This window comes from Calonectris borealis, chromosome 9, assembly GCF_964195595.1.
Source record: "Calonectris borealis chromosome 9, bCalBor7.hap1.2, whole genome shotgun sequence".
NCBI lineage: Eukaryota > Metazoa > Chordata > Aves > Procellariiformes > Procellariidae > Calonectris > Calonectris borealis.
The window spans coordinates 25,256,511-25,279,566 of NC_134320.1; the positions used below are offsets into that span (position 1 = coordinate 25,256,511).

Genomic DNA, 23,056 nt, shown 5'->3' on the forward strand with positions numbered 1-23,056 from the left:
CCTTTTTTTATACCATTCTATTAAACATAACATAGAAGCAAAGTTCAGTTATTTGTGGAAAGATCAGTACAAAATTAAGAACTTACCCTATGAAAAAATTATTTGTGAAGTGCCATGTCAGTGCATCACACCAGTAGGAATTTGCCAGAATCCTTATATATGTTCCGCCCCCCCCCGGCTGGGAAACCTATAAAAGAAAACATGTTTTTCAATTTATTTATTTATTTAAGGCTCTTGCTCAGACATCTTATATCCAGGCTGGTAGTGAAGAAGGAGAAATCCCCTGCTGTAGTAACAGGAGCCTTGTAGTTTGGACTCTTGCCTAGGAAGTTCTTGACTGGTGGGAATAATTTAAGTCTCTCCAAAAGAGCAAGTGAGAAAATATGGAAGCTATGCTTTCTTAATAATTATTTGCTTAATCAAAATCTTCATTATGTTGCACATCATGGACTTTTATCAGAGAAAAACATTGCTGAACAAACCAGTAAATGAACTAGAAGGGGAGAGGAGTCGGGGGAAGTTTTTCTTAGCCCTTTTTGGCCATCTGACGAGCTATTTTAAGATATTGCCAGCTTTGTCCAGTTAGCACACAGAGGCAGCAGTGAGGATGCGCTAGCTGGGAAAGGTGTAGAGATACTGCTTGAAAGTGCAGGGTGAGGACAGGAAAGCCAAAGCTCAGCAGAGATGCAATTAGCTGTGAAAGGTACACTGCACCGCGGCCCCTAAAACCCAAACTATTGCATTCTCTTTCTCCTTTCTTCCTGCCCTTATTATGGGTTTGTTGTGCAGGGTTCCCCCTCCCACGCCTGCTAAAGCACTAGGTGGAGCTGAGGAAGGTGCGCTTGCAGACAAAGAAGTGAAATGGAAAATGTTACCTCTGAATCTGTTTGTGGCTTAGTCTGTTTGCCAAAAAGCCTATTTCCACTGCTGATTGCATGGGAGGGGAAACCCATTATGGATTTTCATTTCTCCCCTGAGTTGCTATGCTACAACCGCTGTTCCTTTTGCAATGTAATTCGGCATTCACGATCTTCGGTGCCTAGATAAAACCATTACTGTAGTGCTGCTGTTTTTTATTCCTTCTTGGAAGCTTTCTTGCTGGTGACTTTGTGAATATTCATTACATGCTTGTTTTGTTGCAGAGGGTGTTGATACATTAGTTCATCTTGACTGATGCCCTTGACTGTAGAAGATAAATAGCAAAGCAGAGATAGGTGACAAGGATTGATTAGCAATCCAGCTTCTAAGCCAAAACGTAAACACTTGTAGATAAGCCAGTAGTTAAAGAGCCTGCAGAATGCACCTTGGTGGAATTAAGAACACATTTTAAGGTGCAGGAGGAGTTTTCTGTGGCTGCCAAGATACAAATCTTTATTTGATGCTTCCTGTTGAAGGCTTATGTTCACCAGCGGTTTACTTCTCGGAAAATGAGTTTCCCAGTTTTGAAGGAAAAATCACACATTCCATTAATACAAATTAATAACTCTTTTAAAGAGTGCAAATTATAATTTGGACAGTGAAAAGTACTTGTGTTAAACTGAGCTTGAGCAAATATAACTGTACATTTGCAGGAGTTTTAATTAATATCTTTCCTTTGCTGCAAACTTGGTAGGCCATTTCAGATAATGATCCTTCAGTCTAGTGAGTGGTGAGGAAAGGGTAAATAGGGACTGATGTGCCCCATCGCTTGTGAGAGACATCCGAAACTAGATGTTCAAAACACAAGCCTGAATGAAATGCTGCTTTACTGGCAGCTAAGTGGTGGGACTCTCTGCCAGAGGATATTGAATGTCCTAAATACACATGGATACAACAAACAATTAGACAAATTCGTAACTGTAGAATCCATTTTGGAATGGTGTACACAAAGGACCTGCGGGCACTTTGGACAGTCGTTGGGAATCATAAATTGCTGGGAGACAGTGCCAAGGAAATGCTGTAAACTCATTGCGTGTATTGTGTACTAGGCATCTGCTCCTGTCAGGTCCTGAGAGATAGCACGGTCGGTCTGTTGGACCGTTGATATGACCAAGAGCAGTTGTCATACCATAAAAAAATCTAGAAATAAGGTTGTCTCTGCCTTCTGTGATCAAACCTGGAGCAGTCTGTCCCATGCCATGCCACCCAACATTCCAGGTCACTGCCAGTCGTTACCGCTGCTCTCTTAAAAACTGTACAAGCCGGCACTGCCCCCAGAAGAAATTGTGACATGCCCTGTCCCCATCTGCTAGGTCTGCTGTCCCATCACCCCGAAGGACAGTATGAGAACAAGCCGCAGAACCACCTCTTCTGGTAGCAGTGTCAGCTCAAAGGGCTTGTAGAGTTTGGCAAAGATATCAGAGCATCTTTCCAAAAGACCACATGCGGTTTTTTGTAGTCAGTGCCCCCGTGGGAGGGGACAGCGATACACCGCATGACTGCCGCTACCTGGTCTGTGGAGGATGTTGCGGCTTGTCCTATGAGTGGTGCCCCTAAAACCTCAGATTGTTGGGTTTTGGCTGAAGTGCTGTACACCGCTGTTGCTTCATTCATCTTTAGACTATCGTGTGGGTATTTTGACTCAATTAAAGAAAATGCATAAATGGATTTTAAGATCAGTGAAGATTAAAGTTTACTCGCAAACTGAAATGATTTCCTGACGAGCGGTCTCTGATACCCTAGCCTTACAGAGAAGCATCCAGTTTAGCTTTATACTTTAGCTATCCTAGCCCTTCAGATGATTTCTTTTGTTTTTCCTGCCTTATCTCCTTAACTGGGGGGTGAAAAAAAAACCCTCAAAACCCCCCAAATCCTCAGATTATATGGATCTTGCGAGAACAGGGTGCTTTAGCATACGTATACTTGCTGTCAGCACATGCTTACTAAGAAACACAGGACATTATACCTAAGCATTTCATTGTGCAGTGTGGGTCTTCAACAGCGCTGTGGTGTAAAAGGATACTGTTATCCAGGCTTTACAAAAAAAGAAGGTCGCAGAAAACAGAGTTGTCCGAGTTTTTGGAAGAATTTAGGAATGGCTCTCAGGTTCTGCATGTCTTAGCCTAAGCAGCCTGTCTAGTGTACGACTGCACCTTTGTAAGCCGTCCTGCTCTTGTGCACCTCTCCTCCCTCCTTGTGACAGTTTGTTTGCTGCCAGGATTTGCTCTGGCAGTAAGGTTGTCCTGTCTGATTTCCTTGTCCCTTTACAAACAAGGCAGGAGAGAATGAAAGCACGGGGAAATGTGTACCTGCATACCTAAGAAGGAAAGAGGATTTGGTAGCTTTCATGTAGATCCACCATAGCGACTGGCTCCATAAACAAACCACTTACACGGTTATCACAGTCTATGTTTGTGCAATGGAAATAACCCAGAATTCAGGATCAATAAAGCATGCAGGAAAGAAAAAGAGTTACTATCCCAAATGATACAAGCAGTCCCTTAGCCTATGACCTCATTGCACTTGTATTTTCCTGGTACATTCTGTGCCAATGCTCTCTGGGTGTGTTGGGGGTGGGTGGTGGTTTTTGTATATATTACTTTTAAAATGAATTGTGTACAAAATTTCTCTTTTCAGTTGTATATGAGCACAGGTCAAGATTAGAAAAGTCATTACAAAAGGAAAGGCTTGAACATAAGAAAGCGAAAGAAGGTAAAAACGTACTTTTCACTTTGACATTTAAGATAACTTGATTATTTTAGAGAGTAACTTCAGATGTATTTTGTTCAATTTTAAACATGTTATCAATGTATAGCACATTAGCAGGACCACCTTGACAGATCTGTGGTGGTCTTTTTAGTATCTTTTTAAATTTTTTTTAATTTATTTTTTTAATCTGATCTCTTTAAAAAGTAATCATCTTTTTAGTACTGTTTACAGATCACTGCAACATGGCATAGCATACACAGAGAATATGTGTATATCGATGTACATAAACCTAGCACATATGTGGAGTATGGGCGTGTGTAAATCCTGTTCCGGAATGCTGAAAATTTAAAACTTGTACCAAAAAGATGGGACCTTTTCTTGCATTCCATCAATGTGAAATTAGATTCTGAATCAGTATTTTTACACATGCTTAGGGGTAAACGCATGCTTACATACCTTCTTCTGATTAAAATTAAGTTCCAGTGTGCGTGAGGGGGAAACGTTGGCACACATTGTATTTCTTACGCATCTGCCCTCTGAAACTTCAGCAGAATGCAATCCTCTGAGTTTTCTCTGAGTCTTCTGTTGTTCTAAATTCACTACAATTTTCAGAGTAAAGTCTGTATTCTTCCTAAAACTGAGGACTCAGGCGCTGAATTAAAACAACTACTTTAGCAAAGATTAAGAACATGTATGAAATTATTCTTACTGTGCAGTTCTCGATAGCTTTCTGGTGCCATCTAGTGTAGAGCTGTCCCATTGCTACGCAAAGGTGAGTCGGCATTTTCAAATCCTGAAAAGAGTATCAAGGAACAAATGGGGGAAATTTATTCTTTATTTAAACTTAGACTAGACTTTCACACTTCTTAAAGTACTTTTTTTTTAATCCTAATACGAGAATACATGATTTATAAATGTCCTTTTCCTTTTCAATGATGCTACTGAGCCTCTACTGAGAGAGTTCATGTAACAGATTTAATTACTCATCCGTAGTCTTGAGCCGGTACCCTCTATATCTCATGATAACGTATGAAACTTTTTAATGAAAATATGAAACTTTTAAATGAAAATATTTTATCAAAATTTGAGCATTTTGTTAAATTCTCCATAGTTTTTTTGGAGGTCTTTTGGAAAATTGTAACTGCACAAGTATTCAGCTCTTAAGAGAATTTATGTACGCAACAGTTACATTATTTAAGTACAGATTCTAATCTTGCTGGTTTTTTTCATCAGTATTTTCCCTTTTATGTTGTAGATTTTCTCGTTTATAAACTAGAAGCACAGGAAACGCTAAATAAAGGAAGGGTAAGTCATCATTCCTAATACAAGTTTTTAATAGTTGATGCTATTTGAGTTGCAAGAGAAAGGAAATGCTTTGCAATTATGACTGTTCAAAGAGGTGTCTCAAAATACTAATTGAAAGAGCCCTCACTTATTCAATTTCTACTCTGCATGCGTAAGTGGTTTGCAATTCCTAATTATTTGAGCTGTAATAGGAGATCCTAGTATCTTTCCATATAATTAATTCAGAAAATATCCTCCTGTTTCTATTATGGTAGTTCAAATGTAATGTTACCATTTTTAAGGGGAAGAGGGAATAAGGCATTAGAAATCTTTTTGTAGCTTAGTCCACAGGGAAAAGGACAGTGACAACTTTCTAAAACATAGTCTTTGAACTGTAAAGTATAAAAACATCAAGAAACTTTGTTTTATATACCAAGTGCCAGAAGGAAAGCTCTGTCTGGCAAAGGACCCAGAGACTCGCTTTATAAAGCGAGTAAATTAGAATTTTATGGCTACTTCATGTTGCAACTGGGGAGCAGTTTGTGAGCTGAGTAACCTAAGTTAAAATACATTGTTGCGGCAGTAAGTGCAAAGTATATATGCTTTCTACCTTCCAAAGCAAGTGGAGAGATTAATTTGTTTCCTGGGGAGTTCTGTCCCTTGGCTTGTGACTCCTAAATAACTGCATGTACAGAGGTTAGAGGAATGACAGTATCGTTCTGTTTAATACTAGTGTTTTCATTTTACAGCAAGACTCAAATAGCCGATACAGTGCACTGAGTGTACAACACCAGATGTTGAAGGTAGGTAACTGAGATACCCAGTTACCTGGATATCCACAGGACACTGGCATTCTGCTGTGTCCGGAGAGATGGCCTCGCTGGCGTCTGGTCATTCACTCCAGAATGTCAGTACATCGATGGTGCCTTCCTCTTACAACAGCACCATTAAAAGATGCTTTACAGCAGTTTTTCCTAGTCAGGCTTTCCAGTGGGTAATTTAATCTTATCAAATGCAATGACTTGTATGGGACGCTGACTTATCAGACTTTACATAGTTTGGCATGTAAGAAATTTCTTAGACGCGTTCAGCAGCTCCCAATGGGACAGTGCAACTGCAGGGTGAGGTGACGTAGCCCTAGAACAGGAGGCTACTTATCACAGAGATCATTCTGTGTTTGAGAGGAGCTGCAATATGCATGCTTTGAATAATAAACTTCTTGTTATGAATGCTTCCTATTCATCTGGACTTATTTAACAAATTGCCAAAGACAATATTAGCCAGATATGCAGATACAGAACTGTTCCGGTGTCCAACTTGGTATTTGCAGAGTCAACATGAAGAACTAAAGAAACAGCATGCTGACCTTGAGGAAGATCACCGAAAACAAGGAGAAGAGTTTAGCAGAACGTTCAGTGATCACAAGGAGCGATACTTACAACTGCAGCAGGAAAAAGAGCAGGAGATCTCTAAGCTGAAGGGTATATGCAACCTGTATCTGGCTGCCCGTATTAAAATGTGTATTTGTCATTGTGTTTTGTGTGATGTGAGACAGAAAGGCATTGTCTCTGTTCTCACTAACAGGTCATTCATGCATCTTATGCCTCCTGACAAGTTACATTTTATTGATGATTTTCTGTGGCCTCTTTCTGAAATGTATTCATAGGTGTGCTTCATGTTTCTATCTAGATTAGAGAAATAGTAAGAAACACAGTACTTAAAAGCCTGTCAAGTGTCAGTGGCAGGCTTATCCAGTCTTTAATTTTTAGTTCTAAGACTTGTATAAACTTGGAAAAATTGATTTGCCTCTTTATTCTTTTTTGTAAATGAAAGGCAATCTAAGAATGTTTGCCACGTCTATCAGAGATTTAACTGTGCCTCTTTATGAAGGGACTTTATATACATTTTAGACCTCACTTTCTCTATACGTATCAGCTTCTCTGAAACCTGTTGCACCTGTATACTTGGATGATAAAGTATTCGTTTTTTTTTTACTCTTGGCATACAGTTTCCTATTAAAGAGATTCTTTGCAGTTTGCAGACCTCTTCAATCCTAATTACACAATTGCATAGAACAAAAGGATGGGGCTGCCTCCATCAGGGGCCTTCAGCCACTTTCTGCCATGTGTCACTAACACATGAGTTAGTTTTGGAGCTGTCTGCAGTTTTGTCTGCACAGTATTTTGCAGGCAGAGGCTGTGTTTATTAGTTCTGCCTTGGCACCACACCAATGAAGTCATACAGCTCGCTCTTGGACTGAGCTGGATTGCAGCCTAGCAGCTTGGAGTGTGGGAAGAGCTTGCCTGTGTCTGCTTGCAATATTCCACATCAACATAATGTAAGAAGTGGGAAGAGAAGCCCCTCTCCCTGGTCCCAGAACATAAAGCTTTTTAAGTATGCTGGCCATCTGGGCACCTCTTCCAAAAGAATAGCTTAGTCCTACGACATAAAATTCTCACTCACCAGATGCAATGTGGGGGAAGAGAGGAGGATGGCTTCCTCCCTGCATTTTAAAGATTCAGATTACCATAATGAATTTTGCTGTCTGCAGTCCCCAGCTCGAACAGCGATGCATAATTCCAGTTGCAGACTGGGTGCGCTAATATAAAATTTAACCAAACTTTACAATTTTCTGCTTGAAAATGTAAGGCTTTTTTTAGGGCTGAGGAGAGATGTAACGTAAAGAAGCCATACAATTACTCTAATCCATTTTTACTATAGCAATTGTGTAGAATTTTATGTAGTTTGTATTTAATTTTGGTGCTAAACCTAGTATTATAAATCTGACTGGGTTTAAATTCTGTATGTCATTTCTTTTAAACAGAATCCCTGTATAACTTACGGGAGGAGAACAGACAGTTAAGAAAAGCTCACCAAGACATTCACACCCAGCTGCAAGATGTCAAGGTAGGCTTTGCTTTGAGGAAAACTTTCAAGACCATTAGGAAAAAGAAGAGTTTTCCCGAGTTTTAACAGGCCAGAAATGGGCTATGCTGAAGACTTGTAGTTTCTCTTATGTGGCAAAAAGGAGAGGAATATGGCTTGAATTGGATTTCTTGTCTTTTGCCACCTGCAGTTTAGGTACATGCTCATTTGAGGGGGCGAAAAAAAAAAGAAAAAAAAACCCAAAACAACACAAAAAAAAAAAACAAAACAAAAGAAATGGAAGAGAAGTATTTATTGTAGGAATTGGAATTGGAAATTTGACTTTGCAAGTTAAGAATTGTGTTTTGGCAAACTAAGTTTGCTGAAATGAATGTTTTCCAGTTCTATTTTTTTTAGAAGTTCATCAACATCTACTCCAACTTTTAACTTTATTTTAGTTACACAAATTCTGGCCTCCAAAATTTTCCTTCCTGGCATGGTCGCTTTCTTTGTGTGTTTAATATGCATTCCATGTTAAATAAATAAATGCTGTCATTCCAACTCGGGATTTTCTTTTCGAAATAAATTGAATTATCTTCCTCGTTCAAAATCCCGCAGGCTACCTAATTTACCTTTAGAATGAACTTTATGTGAAACGTGTAATGTTCTTCTTTTTGTGTAGCAACAGCATAAGAACTTACTCTCCCAACACAACCAGCTTGTAGTGACATTGGAAGACCACAAGAGTGCACTAGCTGCTGCACAGGTCAGAAAGGAAAGCAGCTTCTACTAGCTCTAACCTTCCTAAAACTTGTTTCTCCTAGTTCAGCTGACTGTAATGTTATGCATGTAGCCTTTCGCATGGGGAATTTGCAGCTAGCACCATGCTGCACACTGCAGGGAATTGCATGAGTTAAAGGGCTGCTCCTAAGAAGAAGCTGCAACAAATCATAGGGCTGTCGGGAGATAAAAAGATGTATTATGGGCCCAAGAGTGCATGTATTACTGATAAGAAGAGTATCTCTGCTTCCATGAGACCTGTCGAATACCCTTCTTTCTCTGTCTTCTCTGATAGAACTTCAATTAGTTTAAGATCCCACATTCTGACATTCACATGTATCACTGTAAAGATCTGGATGTTAGTATACTATAAAATCTCTTTTTGTGTATGACTGGAAAGTTTATAAGGCTATATACATCAGTGCAACAGAGGTAGAGTATGTATGAGGAATGCAAATTCCAGTGGAACTCAAATGGGTTAAAAAGAAGCAGCAGCATTACCTTTCTTAAATGTCATTTTCAAGTGAACTATCCATGAAGCGCAAACTTTGCTGGAGTATTGCAAATTCAGTCAGCTGTGCCAGTACAAGCTGTGTAGGCCACAGGGAATCTGAAAGTAGGAGTAATGTTGGTGCAGAGGAAGACTATTGGTGAAAGATCAGAGGGAAAGGCAATGAGGCAGTGTGAAGTTATTTTTATTCCTGACTAATTTTCTTCATTTAAGTATTTTCACAAAAGCATTAGCAGCATTAAAAGCATTGGATCTTTTTTTCCCCAGTTCTGCTTGTTGTGCGTGTCGATATTAAAAAAATAGGGAAAGACCGGGAAAGTCCCTCACAGATTAAATAGATGAAGAATGTTAATTTCCAGTACTAAAATACGCTGGCAGGTAATTTTAAGCTCTTCTCCCACTGGCCACGTTAGCTGCTTGGTATGTATTTGCTAACATCTGAAATTCCACAAGGGCAGATGCAGGATCTGATTTAAGGTTCACCAAGTCTGAAGGGAAGCTCCATATTCTTCTCCTGGCTTTGATTCAATTCTTTAACTAGAAAACCTGCCACACAAAGCCTTTCTGTCTGCAATCAGAACGTGGCATTTATCATATGGAGAACCTTTCCTTCAACAGAAGGGTCTTGCACATTCTTTCAGAACAGAACGTATTTAGCACAGTTGCATAGTTTCTCTTCTGTAGCAAACCAGCTACAGAAAGTTCACAAAGGATTATTGCTTAGAAACACAGCTCAATTAGTGACCCCTCTATTTCGAAGTATATTCTAGACATTAAATATCAGTAGTCAATACTGCACTAATGAACTTGTGACCTGAATCTTTAAGGCATCGTAATCTTTGTATTTTTCCATAGCTCAAACAGCCAGACAGATTCACTATATATTTTTATAAACCCTGCCTTTGTCAGTATTAATACCTTTTAGGCTATGGCCTTGAATCACAATGTTCAGCTTAGTGACTCGTGCAGCGGAACGGAGTACTTGAATTCTGACCTGGACGTGCACTGTTTAAATATCCTAGCATATTAGTGTCCCTGCATGGTCAGCGAGGCGGGGGGGAAGGAAAGAAAAAAAAATAATATCAGAGACCTGCGTATTAGTCTTATGTTAAGTAAATACTATTTTTTCTAAAAATTTCTTATGGGACTCTCCAGCAGTTAATCAGGAAGCAGAAGTATCCCTCTGGAATGACAAGAGTAATTACTGTGCATTCTGCTTTGCTTTTAGGCCCGTCTGTTTTAATGGATGCCATAGTCTTTTGGAGATGCTTCGAGGTGCGTCTAGCTGCGGAGCTGTTATGCATTGCATCATGTCAATCTGTAGCACTGTGGATATTGTTTCGTATGAGTATTATGCATTGTACATCAATGCATCATGCCTGTCTGCTGTACTATTGATTGCTATGATACCACATAACACACAAAATGACATACACAGTCAGAGAGTGTAAACTGTAGCCAGTTTTAACCTGAATTGTAAAAACGATTATGAAATGCACCTCCGACTTCAAAATGGGTAGTAAACACACTCACCACCTCCACTGGAGCAACAGAGAGTGCCTCTCGTGGGGCACCACCTTTTGTATATGCAGCTGGTCAGCTTTTATATACCCTGTCCATCTCAAAAAATTTTACTTTATGAGATAGTCTTTCTTGTACGTCTGCTGTATAGACAGGGACTGGTGTACCAACCAGTCTGGATTCTCGTACTGGACTTTAAAGCTTTTTGAAAGTATCCTGATCTTACGAAGTTAAACAGCAAATCAAATTACAACATTTTACTGTTGCATTTCAGGAAGAGTTTAGAAATTTACATTTTTCTCTTTTTTTTTTTTTTCCCCTCTTTTTTCTTGCTCTTCACCAAATGTGTACTATGACTTTCTTTGCCTCAGTTCTGTATGTTGGCTGCTGTCTTGTGTAACACCTGTCTAAATGTTGAGGATTTGGCGCTTTCGTGATGTGTGTATATACTTTAAAACTACTGTTTCTGAAAGAACTGCACTTCTTTCTACCAGTAAAGGAGAAGCTGTGGTGTTCTTGATTTCCCTCGCTTTAGTCTGCCAAGAAAACTGCATCATCCCCTTTTGACAATTCTCCTGCTTGGCATGAATAAAACAAATCTTCGTCTTTGTCCCACAGAGATTTTTCTAATATACTTTGTATGCATGTGCACTTTGGCTGAAAAGATCGTGATGAATCAATGCTATCTAGTGCGTGGAAACAACCAATTTTAAAAGCTCCTGTCCCTTCTCCTCCCTGGTATTTGCTCTGATGTGAATATTGAGTCTTTCTACCATATGTCTTGCCAGCAAGTTCACTCCGAGGTGACTACGTTTTATTAAGAAATTGATTTGGACACACTATAATTAATGTGTTGACTTTAGTCTCAGGTGGAGGAATACAAACAGTTGAAGGACACACTGAACAAAATGCCAAGTTTCCGACAGCCTGAGAAGTTAGAGCGACCAAACGAGCAACCGGAGGTGCGAGCACTGTCTCCCCACAGTGACCTCCCAGTACACCATGAAGCTGCGGCTGAAGAGCCTAAGGAGGTATAAAGTACTGACTGGCTACAGACGCTATAGGAAATGGTTCTTATTCAGCAAAATACTAGCTATGTGCTTAACTTCCAATAGAAGCGTATGTTTAATGGTACGCGTTTGTCAGTTCTTGAGTAAAGTAGTAAGGAACAGTTTAATCTTACTGAGTAGTAGAAAAATATATTCATGATGACCTTTCTCACATGACTGTAAATGCACTTAAAACTAGTTTATGTAAGCTGTTTTAAGAAGTTGCTAAAAATCTTGATTTTTTTTGAATAATAAGCGGTCTCTAAAATTTTAGATATCTAATGTTACAGAAAAGCTGTAATAAGTTCTGAAGAAATTGTCTTTTCACGTGTTTTATAAAGTTTCAGTAGCACACTTAAAGTCAGTGTATTTAAAATTGGCACACTATCCGATGTTCAAAAAGAAAAAAAGCAAACCGTGGGTAAAGTCTAGAAGTTACAGTATCAGTTGCGGTTTTGTTTTACAAGAGTTCTTGGCCAGCAGAACCTACAGGAAATAAAAATACAAAGCTTCCTTTGTAGATACAGAATTGTAATAGTTTTTGGTTCTACTTCAGATAAAACGAGACTTAACCTACTTCATGATGCATAGCTGTACAACACCTTGCAGAGCCAGGAATCGGGTATTGATACCATTTGGCAGGAGGGGTAGCTTCTTCCAAAGCCGGCATTTGGCTCTCCTGACAACAGCTTCCCTACTGCAGGCTGGAATAAAGGCATCCATATCTGGTCCTTGGCTCTCTTGAAAATACGAAATCCGGAGTATCTTGTGCACACATAATATTGTGTATGTTTTGCAGAATGAGAAGCCAAAAGAGAGAGAAGAAATAAATACCCAGGAAAAAGAAGACGGAGCTGAGCCTTTTCACTTGCAAAGAAGGGCTAATGAGGGCCAGCGTGCCAAAGAACTAAATATTCAGGAGCAACAAGAAGCTGGAGAGGATGATGAGCAACGTGTTGATCAAGTTGAAGAGGAACGCAAAAAAGAACTTGAAGAGGAAGAAATGGAGCAGGCAGGACAGCCTGAGCACTTAGAAGAGGAACAGGATCAAGTACCAGAAGAGCATGAGTGGAAAAAACAGGAACAGAAAGAAGAAGAAACCAACATGTTGGGCGATCATCTTCATTCGGAGGTACAGAGCTCTCTTCTTTTCTACTAATTGATTAGATTTGCTGTTTAAATGGAGGCATCTCTTATCATTGTTGGCCCTGTATTGCACTGGCCTATTTCTAGGTAAAATCGGTGTCATATTTGTAGAAAGCTTGGGATTCAGAGCCCTCACTGGTTTTTAGATAAAATTGACATATTTATAGAAAATTTGGGATTCAAAGCACTTGGATGCATAGGATTTAGGCTCAACTTCAGCACACACATACTGCAGTGCTTGCCAAATGCAGCTTAACAAACGTTAATTCTGCTGATAAAAAGCAACAGATGGAAAAAAAGAGCAGTCAGGTTGAATCCCATCTCCTACTTTAAATTTGAGGCCTGCGGTAGCTGATGGGAAGAAGATAGCTCATGAGAATGAGATTTATCTTCAGCACTTTGATGGAGAGCTGTCCTACCTTACTAATTTGATGCATCTCAGCAAATTGCAGTGTGTTTCCGTGTCAGATATACCTACCTTCTGTAAACACATTTCCATCTAAATGTTCGCTGTCATTTGTCGGGAAATTTTAACTGCAAGATGATCATGACTAAAATAGCCAGGGGAAATCAGTGTGCAGCAATGGCAAGTCTTGCTCTGTGCAGCTCTAAATAAAACCAGCAAATCCTGGATTTACATTCTAGATCAGATCTGCAGTGGAAAATATACTTTACTGATCTCACCTTAGGCTCTGTAAACACTTACTGCCCTAGCAGATTAATTGTGTAACTCCAGTGTGATGAGAAGCCATTCTTGAAGAGGTTCAGTGGATTAAAACAGCAGCAGTAGGTTAAGCTGTGAAACTGGAGTTAGTTTAAGTTACTGCTGGCTGTAAAAAATGTGCAGTGTCTCATTTAAGACTCAAAGCAGCCCCTACTGAAATTACCAATTATATCAATGGAAGCATATTTACTGTCTTAATTGTCAGCCATCAAAACTTGCTTTTACTGGTAATATGTTGGGGTTTTTTTTTTGTTATTGATGTGTAAGAAAAGCGTGGCTTCCCCCAACCTATTATCTCCTCTTCCTTCCCCATGTCCTCCACAGATACCCCAACACTTCCAGTCTGTGTTCAAAAAAATAATTAAACTTTAAGCAGAGGCAAGAAAACTTAAAACAACTTTGCTGTAATTCTGCTTATTGTGTGTAGCATCTCAGAATTTTCCCTCTTGTCACAGGTTTCTGTATGCTTGTTTCTGGTGATTGAAATTGTGATTAATCTATGACTAACACATTTCTTTGACAGATAACATCAACAAAAGCTGTAACAAAAAGACATAAGCCAGCTTATGAACAACAACTAGAGCAGCAACATCTTGCAGCCCAAAGAGCAGAGGAAGCCTACCAGCTACGAGAACATCAGGAATCACTACACCAGCAAAGACTGCGAGGACAGCTATTACGGCAGCAACAGCTTCAAGAAAAAGAGCTGCAGAAACAGGCAGAACAAGGAGAAAAACTCTATAAAAACCGGCTAAGGTTAAATTTTTTTACATGAGTTTGTCGTGGTCTGTGCTGTGGGTTTTATGGCTTCCACCATACCACCTTTGAAAAGAGGGTGGTTTAATGCTATAAACCTAGACTGCCCAGAAACTAAATTCAGTAAGTCTCATCTCCTTCTTTCCAAGGATAAATCTGATTGCTATTTTAAGGTGTTTTTTCCATCCTTTTTTTTTTTCTTCCCTTTTTACTATGTGAAGTCCGGAGTAATGAGTGCACGTTGCCATGCACGTCCTTGGAGGAGGCTAGGGGCTTCTGGCATACAGTACCCCTTGTCTTAAAGCTTGCTTTAAATTAGTAATTATTTTTCGCTAAGCAGCAATTATGATCTTGTAGTACTGAGAAGCTCCAGTATCAGATATGCATTAAGGTACTTAAGCTAAAGTTCCTCTTAAGTGTAAATGCTGTTCTTAAGTAATTCCATGAGGACTTTCTGGACAAGAGCCACTAGTATCATTTTCATTGTAGAGACAAAAGCATGATTTCAGGAGAAACCAACACCCTGTTAGTGTCATAAAATTCTTGTGAATGCAGCTATATTCATGATATTGTAGCTTCTACATGCCTTTCGCCCTCCCTGTCATATTTCCTTATGCTTGTGCTTAGTTTAAAATTGTTAGTGACAATTTTTTGTCTTTTGGAATCTTAAACCCATTGAATTTTCTCTGCTGAAATGTTGAAATATTAATTATTAACTTGACTCGTGTTCTAAAATGATTTTAGTATGAGAAAGCCTTTCATAAATTGATAGTCAAAATATTCAGTCCTGCAAGAACAACCACACAAGTAAACCCCTTTCAAGATGAAAGCTAAAACTGCTTAGTCACGAAAATAACTGATCCATGTAGTCTGTCTTTAAGAGCTTTATCTGAGGGGTTCTTTGCTTCCAGTTCATAGTATTTGTGCTTTGATTATGGAATATACTAGTTCAGGAGTTCTGAAAATACAAGGTAAATCCCATTGATACATGGAGAAATTCAAGCACAGAAGTTAGTATAGTAGGACAAGAAAGTCTTTGTTCTATGAAATATATGTTCTTTCAGGAAAGATGATGTGAGAAAATATTAGGTAATAGAAAGCTAAATGGGAACCCATTCTGGCCGGAGCTGGGAGAGGCAGAGGTGCAGTAGGATGGTTTGTTTATTAAAGCAAACCACACTTTTTTGAAACTGAAATGATGTATTTGCATTTAATTTTCCCAGCCAACAGGCTCATTATGATAACATGGACCATGATATTGTACAAGGGGAAGAAGAGCAAGGTATTCAGGAAGAGGAAGGAGGTAAGATAAAACTTATGTCCCTACCATGTTCAGAGGTTCCCTGTGTACTGCCTTTCATGCGAGATTTTAATATTCATTTCACATCCAGTTTGGATTCAAGTGAAATATAAACTCACAATTTAAAACCAGAAGCTCAAATAACACTGGCTGAACTGACTGAGCGAAATACAGGTATTACTAAAGATCATATCCACATTCCCAAAAGGAAAAGTGTCCTTTTGATTGAGCTACCAGGATAGGGCTTTGTGGATCTTGGTTACGTTCCTGGCTTTGCCTATAATTTTGTTTGATCTCTTCAAATTATATAATCTTTCAGTGTTGGTTCCCTACTAGCAGTAAAACAATTCTGTTAGCATTATCCGTTTAGGTAAGCTCTTTAGGTAAAGGTTGCCTACTGCTAAAAGCATTTATGGAAGCCAGTATATAGGAGACTCTTAAAAGGGCTAACTAGAAATTGCTGTGATACAATAATAATATCAAAAATTTGTTAGCTTATGAACGTGACAACCAGCACCAGGATGAAGGTGAAGATGATGATCAAAATAATGCAAATGAACCGCAAGAACCAGAACATCAAGTAGAAAATCAGCAGGCTGCTGAATCAGTGAGTATGAATTAAGATGCTATGGATTGCAGTTGTTACTGAAGTGGAAACCCAGAATCTCATCTCACATAATTACGCATTACAGAAATAAGATGAACCAGAGGTCTGCTAGGATGACAAGTTTGACAGTTTAAAACTACATCTATGATCTATTTAAAGTTGTCCTTACTGATTTGGGAAGAAATGAAAAAAAGTTTCCTTGTTGGAAGCAAGTTGCTTCTCCACATTCCTTTGATCTGTGCTTTAGGTGGAAAAAAGGATTTGGACTTAGGTGGGACTTGAACAAGTAAACTTGGGTTCAAAAAAATAACAGGAGTAACTCATTGGTGGTCAGTCAAAAAGAGTGGTGACGGTATTTTTCATGCTGTCATTAGTTAAGGAGGTAAGAGTCAACAGCCACTGAAACCAGCTGGAGTCAGTACAGAAGTGTGAGATCTTGCAACAGAACGTACTTCAGCCCTGAACACAGCTGCGGTATCGATCGCACAGAGATCTGGATGCAGGAGATTCAGTCCTGTGCCTTCCCCCAAGTTCCATCTTACTTGGTGTTGTGGAACATGAAGCGTATCATCTTTACTCCCCTCCTCCTCAGCAAATTAAGTTGTATAGTAAGTATTTCTAAAGGATCTTTAACTTGTCAGGTATAAAGATATCAAAATGCTTTTACTGAATGATAAGCAGAAAGAAAATGCTCATTTTCTGAATGGCAAAGTATGATGAAAAGTGAGTGTTGTTTTCTTTTGGCTTATTGTAAACATAGACAAGGTCAATATTGCAGGACAGACTGGTACTGAAACATCACATCAGCTCTTTTGAGCCATGAGCATTTAAACTCTTATCTTTTTTTCACCTGGTCTTATCAGGCATTCTCAGCTGTCAGATAGTCAGTAAACAAAAGGAGTTCGACAGCCTATGTGAACTATGTCATCAGCTTCCATGTGGCTTTTAGCAGACAGATCCCCATACTGCAGTTCTGTCTGTGGTCAGTGCTGAAGTACTTCGTCTTTCAGGAACTGACGCTTCTGTATTGGCTAGGGTTTGATCTAGTGACCCCTGATGCCCGTAGAGACATTCCAGCTGGTTTCCGTGGGTATGGAGTTGGCTCTAACATAGCTCACGCTAGGGTGGCTTTCAAGTGAAATGGAATTTGACTGCGAGATAAAAATACGTATTTAACATTCACTTCTGAAAATTACAGAAGGCGGCCATGGAAGATGTGAATCCTGCTGATGACCCCAACAATCAGGGAGAAGATGAATTTGAGGAAGCTGAGCAAGAGAGAGAAGAAAATCTACCAGATGACAATGAAAAGCACAAGCAAACCAGTGAGAAACAAGGACATCCAGGAATGGAAGAGCACCTAGTGGTCAGTAAAGGGAAAGGAAGCGTCTGTAGGTCCTATTTAAGAACAGTGTAGCACAGCTTGGCGAGAGAACACTGAGCTTGGATTTTTAAGGATCTCTTTTAAGCCATATATGACATGTGCAGGTAAAAGTGTGGAATTACTCCTGGTGATACAGTGGGATGTCTTTCATCACTGGTGCCACTCAGCGAGGTTCTGTGGCCTCATAGTTCAGGGCCCCTGTATTTGCCCGCACACAAGCTCCTGCAAGAACAATCTTCATGTATTTCCACAAATCCCTTCTATGGCCCTTCCATGCCATCAACACTCAATCAACTGGAAGCAGTGGTGTCACCTTCCTTCTATGGCCATTCCAGTCAATGCTGCGCATTTCAACCGTGTTTAAGCTGTAAACTCCTCTATGCAGAAATAATCTGTATTTTTATGGCATTGGTCTTTAATGGTGTGAATATTTCATTGTCTTCCTGCTTAGTATGGAAAGTCTTGCTTTATTCTGTGAAGTGATTTTTATTATAATCATTCTGCTGTCTATTTTTTAATTTAGGGCAGTTCTAAATCATGTAGCCAGGCTATCATTAATGCTAATGAACGCATTATAACTTCTTATGCTATTATTGTTACTTAGCTTTACGTAAAGTTTTAGTTCCAGAACAAGAAGCTTTAACCTTCAGCCTTCTAAAGTTAATAGGCATGCACATAAAACTGAATTCTTATATGATCTTTCTGCAGATGGCAGGAAATCCTGACCAGCAGGAAGATAATGTGGATGAACAATACCAGGAAGAAGGAGAAGAGGAGGTAAGAAAACAGACAAAAGGCATATGCAGACTCAGGTGGCAAAGCACATCTCCGTTAACATTCTATGCTGGTATCTTTTATAACTGCAAAATGAACCCAAAGTACTTTGCCTGACTTTATGAAACCTAGGAAGTCTTTGCCATTACTGTTGTCCACTTCTGGACCCATTTAGTGTTTCTCATGCTTATATGCTGCAATCCATTAGTCTTCCATGCAACACGGTATTAATTGTGCAATAATTGAAAAGATTAAGCCACTCACAACGCAAGGAAAAATTCCTGAAAACCTCAAGCCCTCTGAAGATCACTGAAAACCTCATTAACTTTGCATCTCTAATCACACACTGCTGTTCTAGGCAAACTGCTTCCTTGGCCAGTTACTTACTCTTTAGCTCTGACTTTGATGCATCTGTGCTCCTCCTAAGCAATCCAAGTTACGCAAGGCCCTACTATTTGTGGAGTCAAATAGTCAGGAAGCTGTTAGCGCATTGCTTTGAACTGGAGGAGAAAAGGAGAGGAAGGGACTTCTTCCTTCAGATGTTGAATGGCATGCTCATTATGCATGCTCTAGCATAAGCTGCCCTGCAGTTCTTCAATACATACCTAATCAATTGCTATTTTCTACTTCATGCATAATGATTTACAAAAAGCAATAGAAACAGCTGCTCATTACTCCCTTATGGGCACCGCTTTGTCTAGAGAGCTGGTATGCACTTAGAATTCACCAGTTCAAAATACGGTTACTTAAATCAAACCAGGTCATTAGGAACTGGGAATAGTTGGTCTTTGGCAATTACTCTTTGGCTTACAGGAAGTAATTTAATACATGTTTCATAAAGGACTATGACCAGTCTGCTTACTGGAAGTATCAAAGAATGAGCAGTGATTGAATGAGCAATCAAGAAATAGTTAAGATGCCGTAATCGGGAATAGTTTCTTTAGTAGGTTGACTCAAATATTTTACACTGCTGCTGTTCGCATCTTTCCCATATAGCCCTCAAAGTGATCCAGTTCGATGGCTGCCCTTCTGCTGGCAGCCATACCTAACCCTAAAGAACTTGTTCACAAGCAGCTTTGCCTCCTGTTGGAAGCAACTGCTAAACACACGCTCCTGCTACCGATATTGTTGAGAAGCTGTTGCTGCGGCTGCTCGGGAGAATGTGACAGCAGCTGCCAGAGGGAGGGAGCCCTGCCGAAAGCAGCAGACTCATCCTTGCCCTTTGTGGCAGGGGTGGGGGGCAGCACTGAGTGGCGAATGCTTCCCAGCCAGGTGAAACAGCTTCTTCTCCATGGGGAGAGCTGTACGGCCTTACGGAAGGATCCTGCCCAGCTTGCAGGACACCATTTGGAGCAGACGTGCATAACGGCATTCTCCAAAAGAAAACCAAGCGTGGCTCTTTCGAATTTGCACCTAACCATAAAAGGACATAGAAGTGAGGGAAGGTGCTGACATAAAAGAAAGAAGTGATAGATCAAGATCTGAACATCTGGAAAACAGATTCAGCGTGGCCTGCTCTCTCTTCAAGGATAGAGTTGGAAGAGATTATTCTTCGCTCCCAATCCCCCCTTGCTCTTTTGTGGTTTTTCCAGGAGCAGTTGGCAGAAGGATCACTCAACTGCTGGGAAAACATGGACAAAGTTACCATTAAATACCTACATTGCATATCGGAACGGAAATAGTTCTAGGAGTCCACCGTGGGGTGGAAGTGTTGGTAATGAGTCTTTGCTGTGTCATGACACTCTCGCTATGAAGGACAAGGAGAAAATAATATATATGTAAAGTTAAAACACGGAATGGAAATCTAAATGTGTTAACTGATGATGAGAGGGTCTGTGAAAATTGTAGTTAAGAGTTAAAATATGCTCTAAGAGGAAGTGAGTTTCCTGATTGTTGGGTGGTGGTTTTTTTCTCCTCCTTCAACCTCTCCATGCCCTTTCCTCCCTTTCTTTTGAATCTTCATTCTGTGTAGCTGTGAAAATGTGTACATTTATGCCACAGGCTACTTTTTTAAAGGAAATTAAAATATACAGAATGTCTCCGTGCCTTGTAGATCCAGGAAGATTTGACTGAAGAGAAGAAACGAGAACTGGAACGCAATGCTGAAGAGCCATATGGTGAAAATGACGAAAATGTAAGTACTGTGTAAACCCAGAAACTCGGTGACATGATTAAACATTTAACATAGCTGTGATAATGTCACAGTGACATTACATAATAATTGTTGTAGCTTGCTTTAGATCATAGACCTTAAAACTTCACGCTGTCCCAACTTCCTTTTGCTCATCCTTCCACCCCCACATCCATTCTTGCTGCCTGGAGGTCTTTGGAAATCTTTTCCTGTTTCTGTCCATCAGCCCTAACAACTCCAGCTGACAGTCATTTTTCCTTAACTTCATCTTATTGCCCCAAAATAAACTATAAGAAAACTGGCAGTTGCACTGAATCCAGTTTTTTTTTGGTTGTTTGTTTGTGTTTTTTTTTTTTTCCCCTCAATCAGGGAGATGAAAAGAATAACGGTGGGGCAGATCAAGAGCAAGAAGTGCAAGAAGAGAACAATCAGAAAGAAGCTCATGAAGAAAATTACGAGGAGGAAGAGGAGGAGGAGGAAGAAGGCAGAGCTGTTGCCGCAAAAACTCGTAGACGAGGGGAGATGTAGTCCTCTTAATTTTTTTTGCAGCATACAAATTCCTGTGTGGTTTTTTTTTAAAAAAAACCAACTTTTTTAGGATATTTAATTTCCAAAAAAAGTTTGTGTTTTACACTTTTTACTTTTCTATTAGATACTCTCATACGTTTATATGAATACGGTATTTTGATACTCTAGATTAGGATTTCTTTTCTATTAAAGCTGTACATAAACAGATATGATATAGGTTTAATTTTTTGTAATTCTGGGCATGCTTTATAAAGGCCATTTTGGAATACACTTTCACCTTGTCCAAGTCTGCCAGAGATGTTTGGTCTAATTTCAGATACATTCAACATCTGAGGGAATATATCTAGTGCCTAACCCATCGACATCAGTCACTCCAGCTCTCATTGTCTTCCTTGGTGCAACTTTGGTGACTAACGGCTGGCCGCGCTGCCCGCCCAAGGCACGATCTGCCCGCGGGTAGTTTCACTCGTTACAGTCTCATGAGATTCTTCAAATCCTTGAAGATAAGCACATGCCTAGCTATTTGCAGGACCAGGCCTTTTATAGGTGCAGAACAGTTATAAAATATGCAAGTTTTACAAGCCTTCAAAATACAGCCAGGTTAACAGCTGTTAATTTTGGCAGCTGTTTATATACAGTTAAATTATGCATTTATTTTAATGAGCATACCTAGGTACTTCAATTACATGCACTACATAGCGGATAATGCAAATGGTGATATGCTGAGATGAGATGTGAGCTAGAAACCAATTCAGACTTGAAGATCCATTATGCCAAACCAAAACACTACAGCTGTCACGTGAATGAAAATTTAGAGGGAACAATTTTGCTGTCGTAGTTAATATATAAAATATTTGACCGGAGAAATATAGTTACATCACCTCAGTGACATGCTTTCTGGAGAGTGTAGAGAGGGTTAAGGCATGTTAACTGAGTTGACGTGATTGGTGCAAGATGTTGAACTAAGGCCTTTACCTTCTTTTACTTATTTATTTTTAAGTCTACGCTGGAAGGATTGCTGTGTCCCCTAGCGTGAAAATCAGACTAGAGACAAACCCCACAGAAGTTCTTTTTGACCAGCAAACATCTCTAGCGCTGCATGCCAAAATGTAAGGGCGGGGGGGAAACGACGCAAAACTGTGCCTTGGTAGGCTACCATGAACATAATCGCAGTGCATGAATATATACAATATTTGTATTGGTACAGACCCTAGTTATTTAATATATGTTAAAAGGAGAATGGGAATCTGGATTTCCTAGGCTATGCCCCATTGCTGGAAATGAGGCGCACGGTAGCTCCCCATGAAAGTGTGTGTTAATATATAAAAGGAGAAGGTTTGGGATTTTTCCCTTTTTTAATAATGATGCATAGCAATGTTTTTAGTTTAACTTTTTATATGAATGTAATTTAATTCATTTTTCTACTAACTCAATTATGTTTTATAATTGGTTTTCATTCTTTGCAATTTTCCTAAATGTCCCAGACACAGTGCTTATGTTTCATAGGAATATTTTTGTCAGCAATTATTTTGGGTTTTCTAGTTACCATAAATCAGATTTACCTTATGTATAAAAAAAGTTTACGTGATACTGTAAAATGTATAATATGTACATAATCTTCAGAATACAATTATTTTGGTAAATTGGCCTGTATTTTTAATGTCACGGTTGCAGTATTTAATTATTTGAGGCATAATAAAACTTGACTGCAGTCGCTAAACTAGAATATAGTTACTGATCTTTTACAAGTGTGACGGTTTGTTTTACTTTTCCTAATGATGTGTCCGTGCTCTATTTTAACAGAGCACAGTAGAGACTGGCAGAGAAAGGGAGGGAGCCAGGAGCCACGATGGCATCTGCAGGGAAGCGGAGCAGCGTTAGGACCAACATTAGCAATGGTGGCAGTTTTAGCGTTCTGTAGATGCGCTCTTTAAATCCTCGTTGCAGCTGAGGTCCTCCTGCAGCCGGAGCAATAAAGCATCTTAAACTTGTAGCAAACGTGGGTCTGTGAAAGAGGAGGAGGGAGGGAGGGAGAGCCCAGGCCCTCTTCCGCACAAACAGGACCGGTC

General features: G+C 39.6%; 1 protein-coding gene across 2 annotated transcripts in view; it reads left to right on the forward strand.

The window, feature by feature from the left end:
• Positions 1 to 22,713, forward strand: part of GOLIM4 (golgi integral membrane protein 4) — a 35,094-nt gene extending 12,381 nt beyond the window's left edge. Inside the window, exons 2-16 of one of the 2 annotated variants that reach the window (XM_075157432.1) lie at positions 3,556 to 3,630; positions 4,883 to 4,932; positions 5,661 to 5,714; positions 6,242 to 6,392; positions 7,736 to 7,818; positions 8,459 to 8,542; positions 11,452 to 11,619; positions 12,437 to 12,769; positions 14,031 to 14,263; positions 15,487 to 15,566; positions 16,058 to 16,170; positions 17,369 to 17,536; positions 18,263 to 18,331; positions 20,382 to 20,462; positions 20,829 to 22,713. In XM_075157432.1, coding sequence (XP_075013533.1) covers positions 3,556 to 3,630; positions 4,883 to 4,932; positions 5,661 to 5,714; positions 6,242 to 6,392; positions 7,736 to 7,818; positions 8,459 to 8,542; positions 11,452 to 11,619; positions 12,437 to 12,769; positions 14,031 to 14,263; positions 15,487 to 15,566; positions 16,058 to 16,170; positions 17,369 to 17,536; positions 18,263 to 18,331; positions 20,382 to 20,462; positions 20,829 to 20,987 — 1,901 coding nt within the window. In that variant the 3' untranslated portion in view covers positions 20,988 to 22,713. The remainder of the gene's footprint in view (positions 1 to 3,555; positions 3,631 to 4,882; positions 4,933 to 5,660; positions 5,715 to 6,241; positions 6,393 to 7,735; positions 7,819 to 8,458; positions 8,543 to 11,451; positions 11,620 to 12,436; positions 12,770 to 14,030; positions 14,264 to 15,486; positions 15,567 to 16,057; positions 16,171 to 17,368; positions 17,537 to 18,262; positions 18,332 to 20,381; positions 20,463 to 20,828) is intronic. The other variant, XM_075157433.1, reaches the window with a different exon arrangement.
• The last annotated feature ends 343 nt before the right edge of the window (positions 22,714 to 23,056 follow it).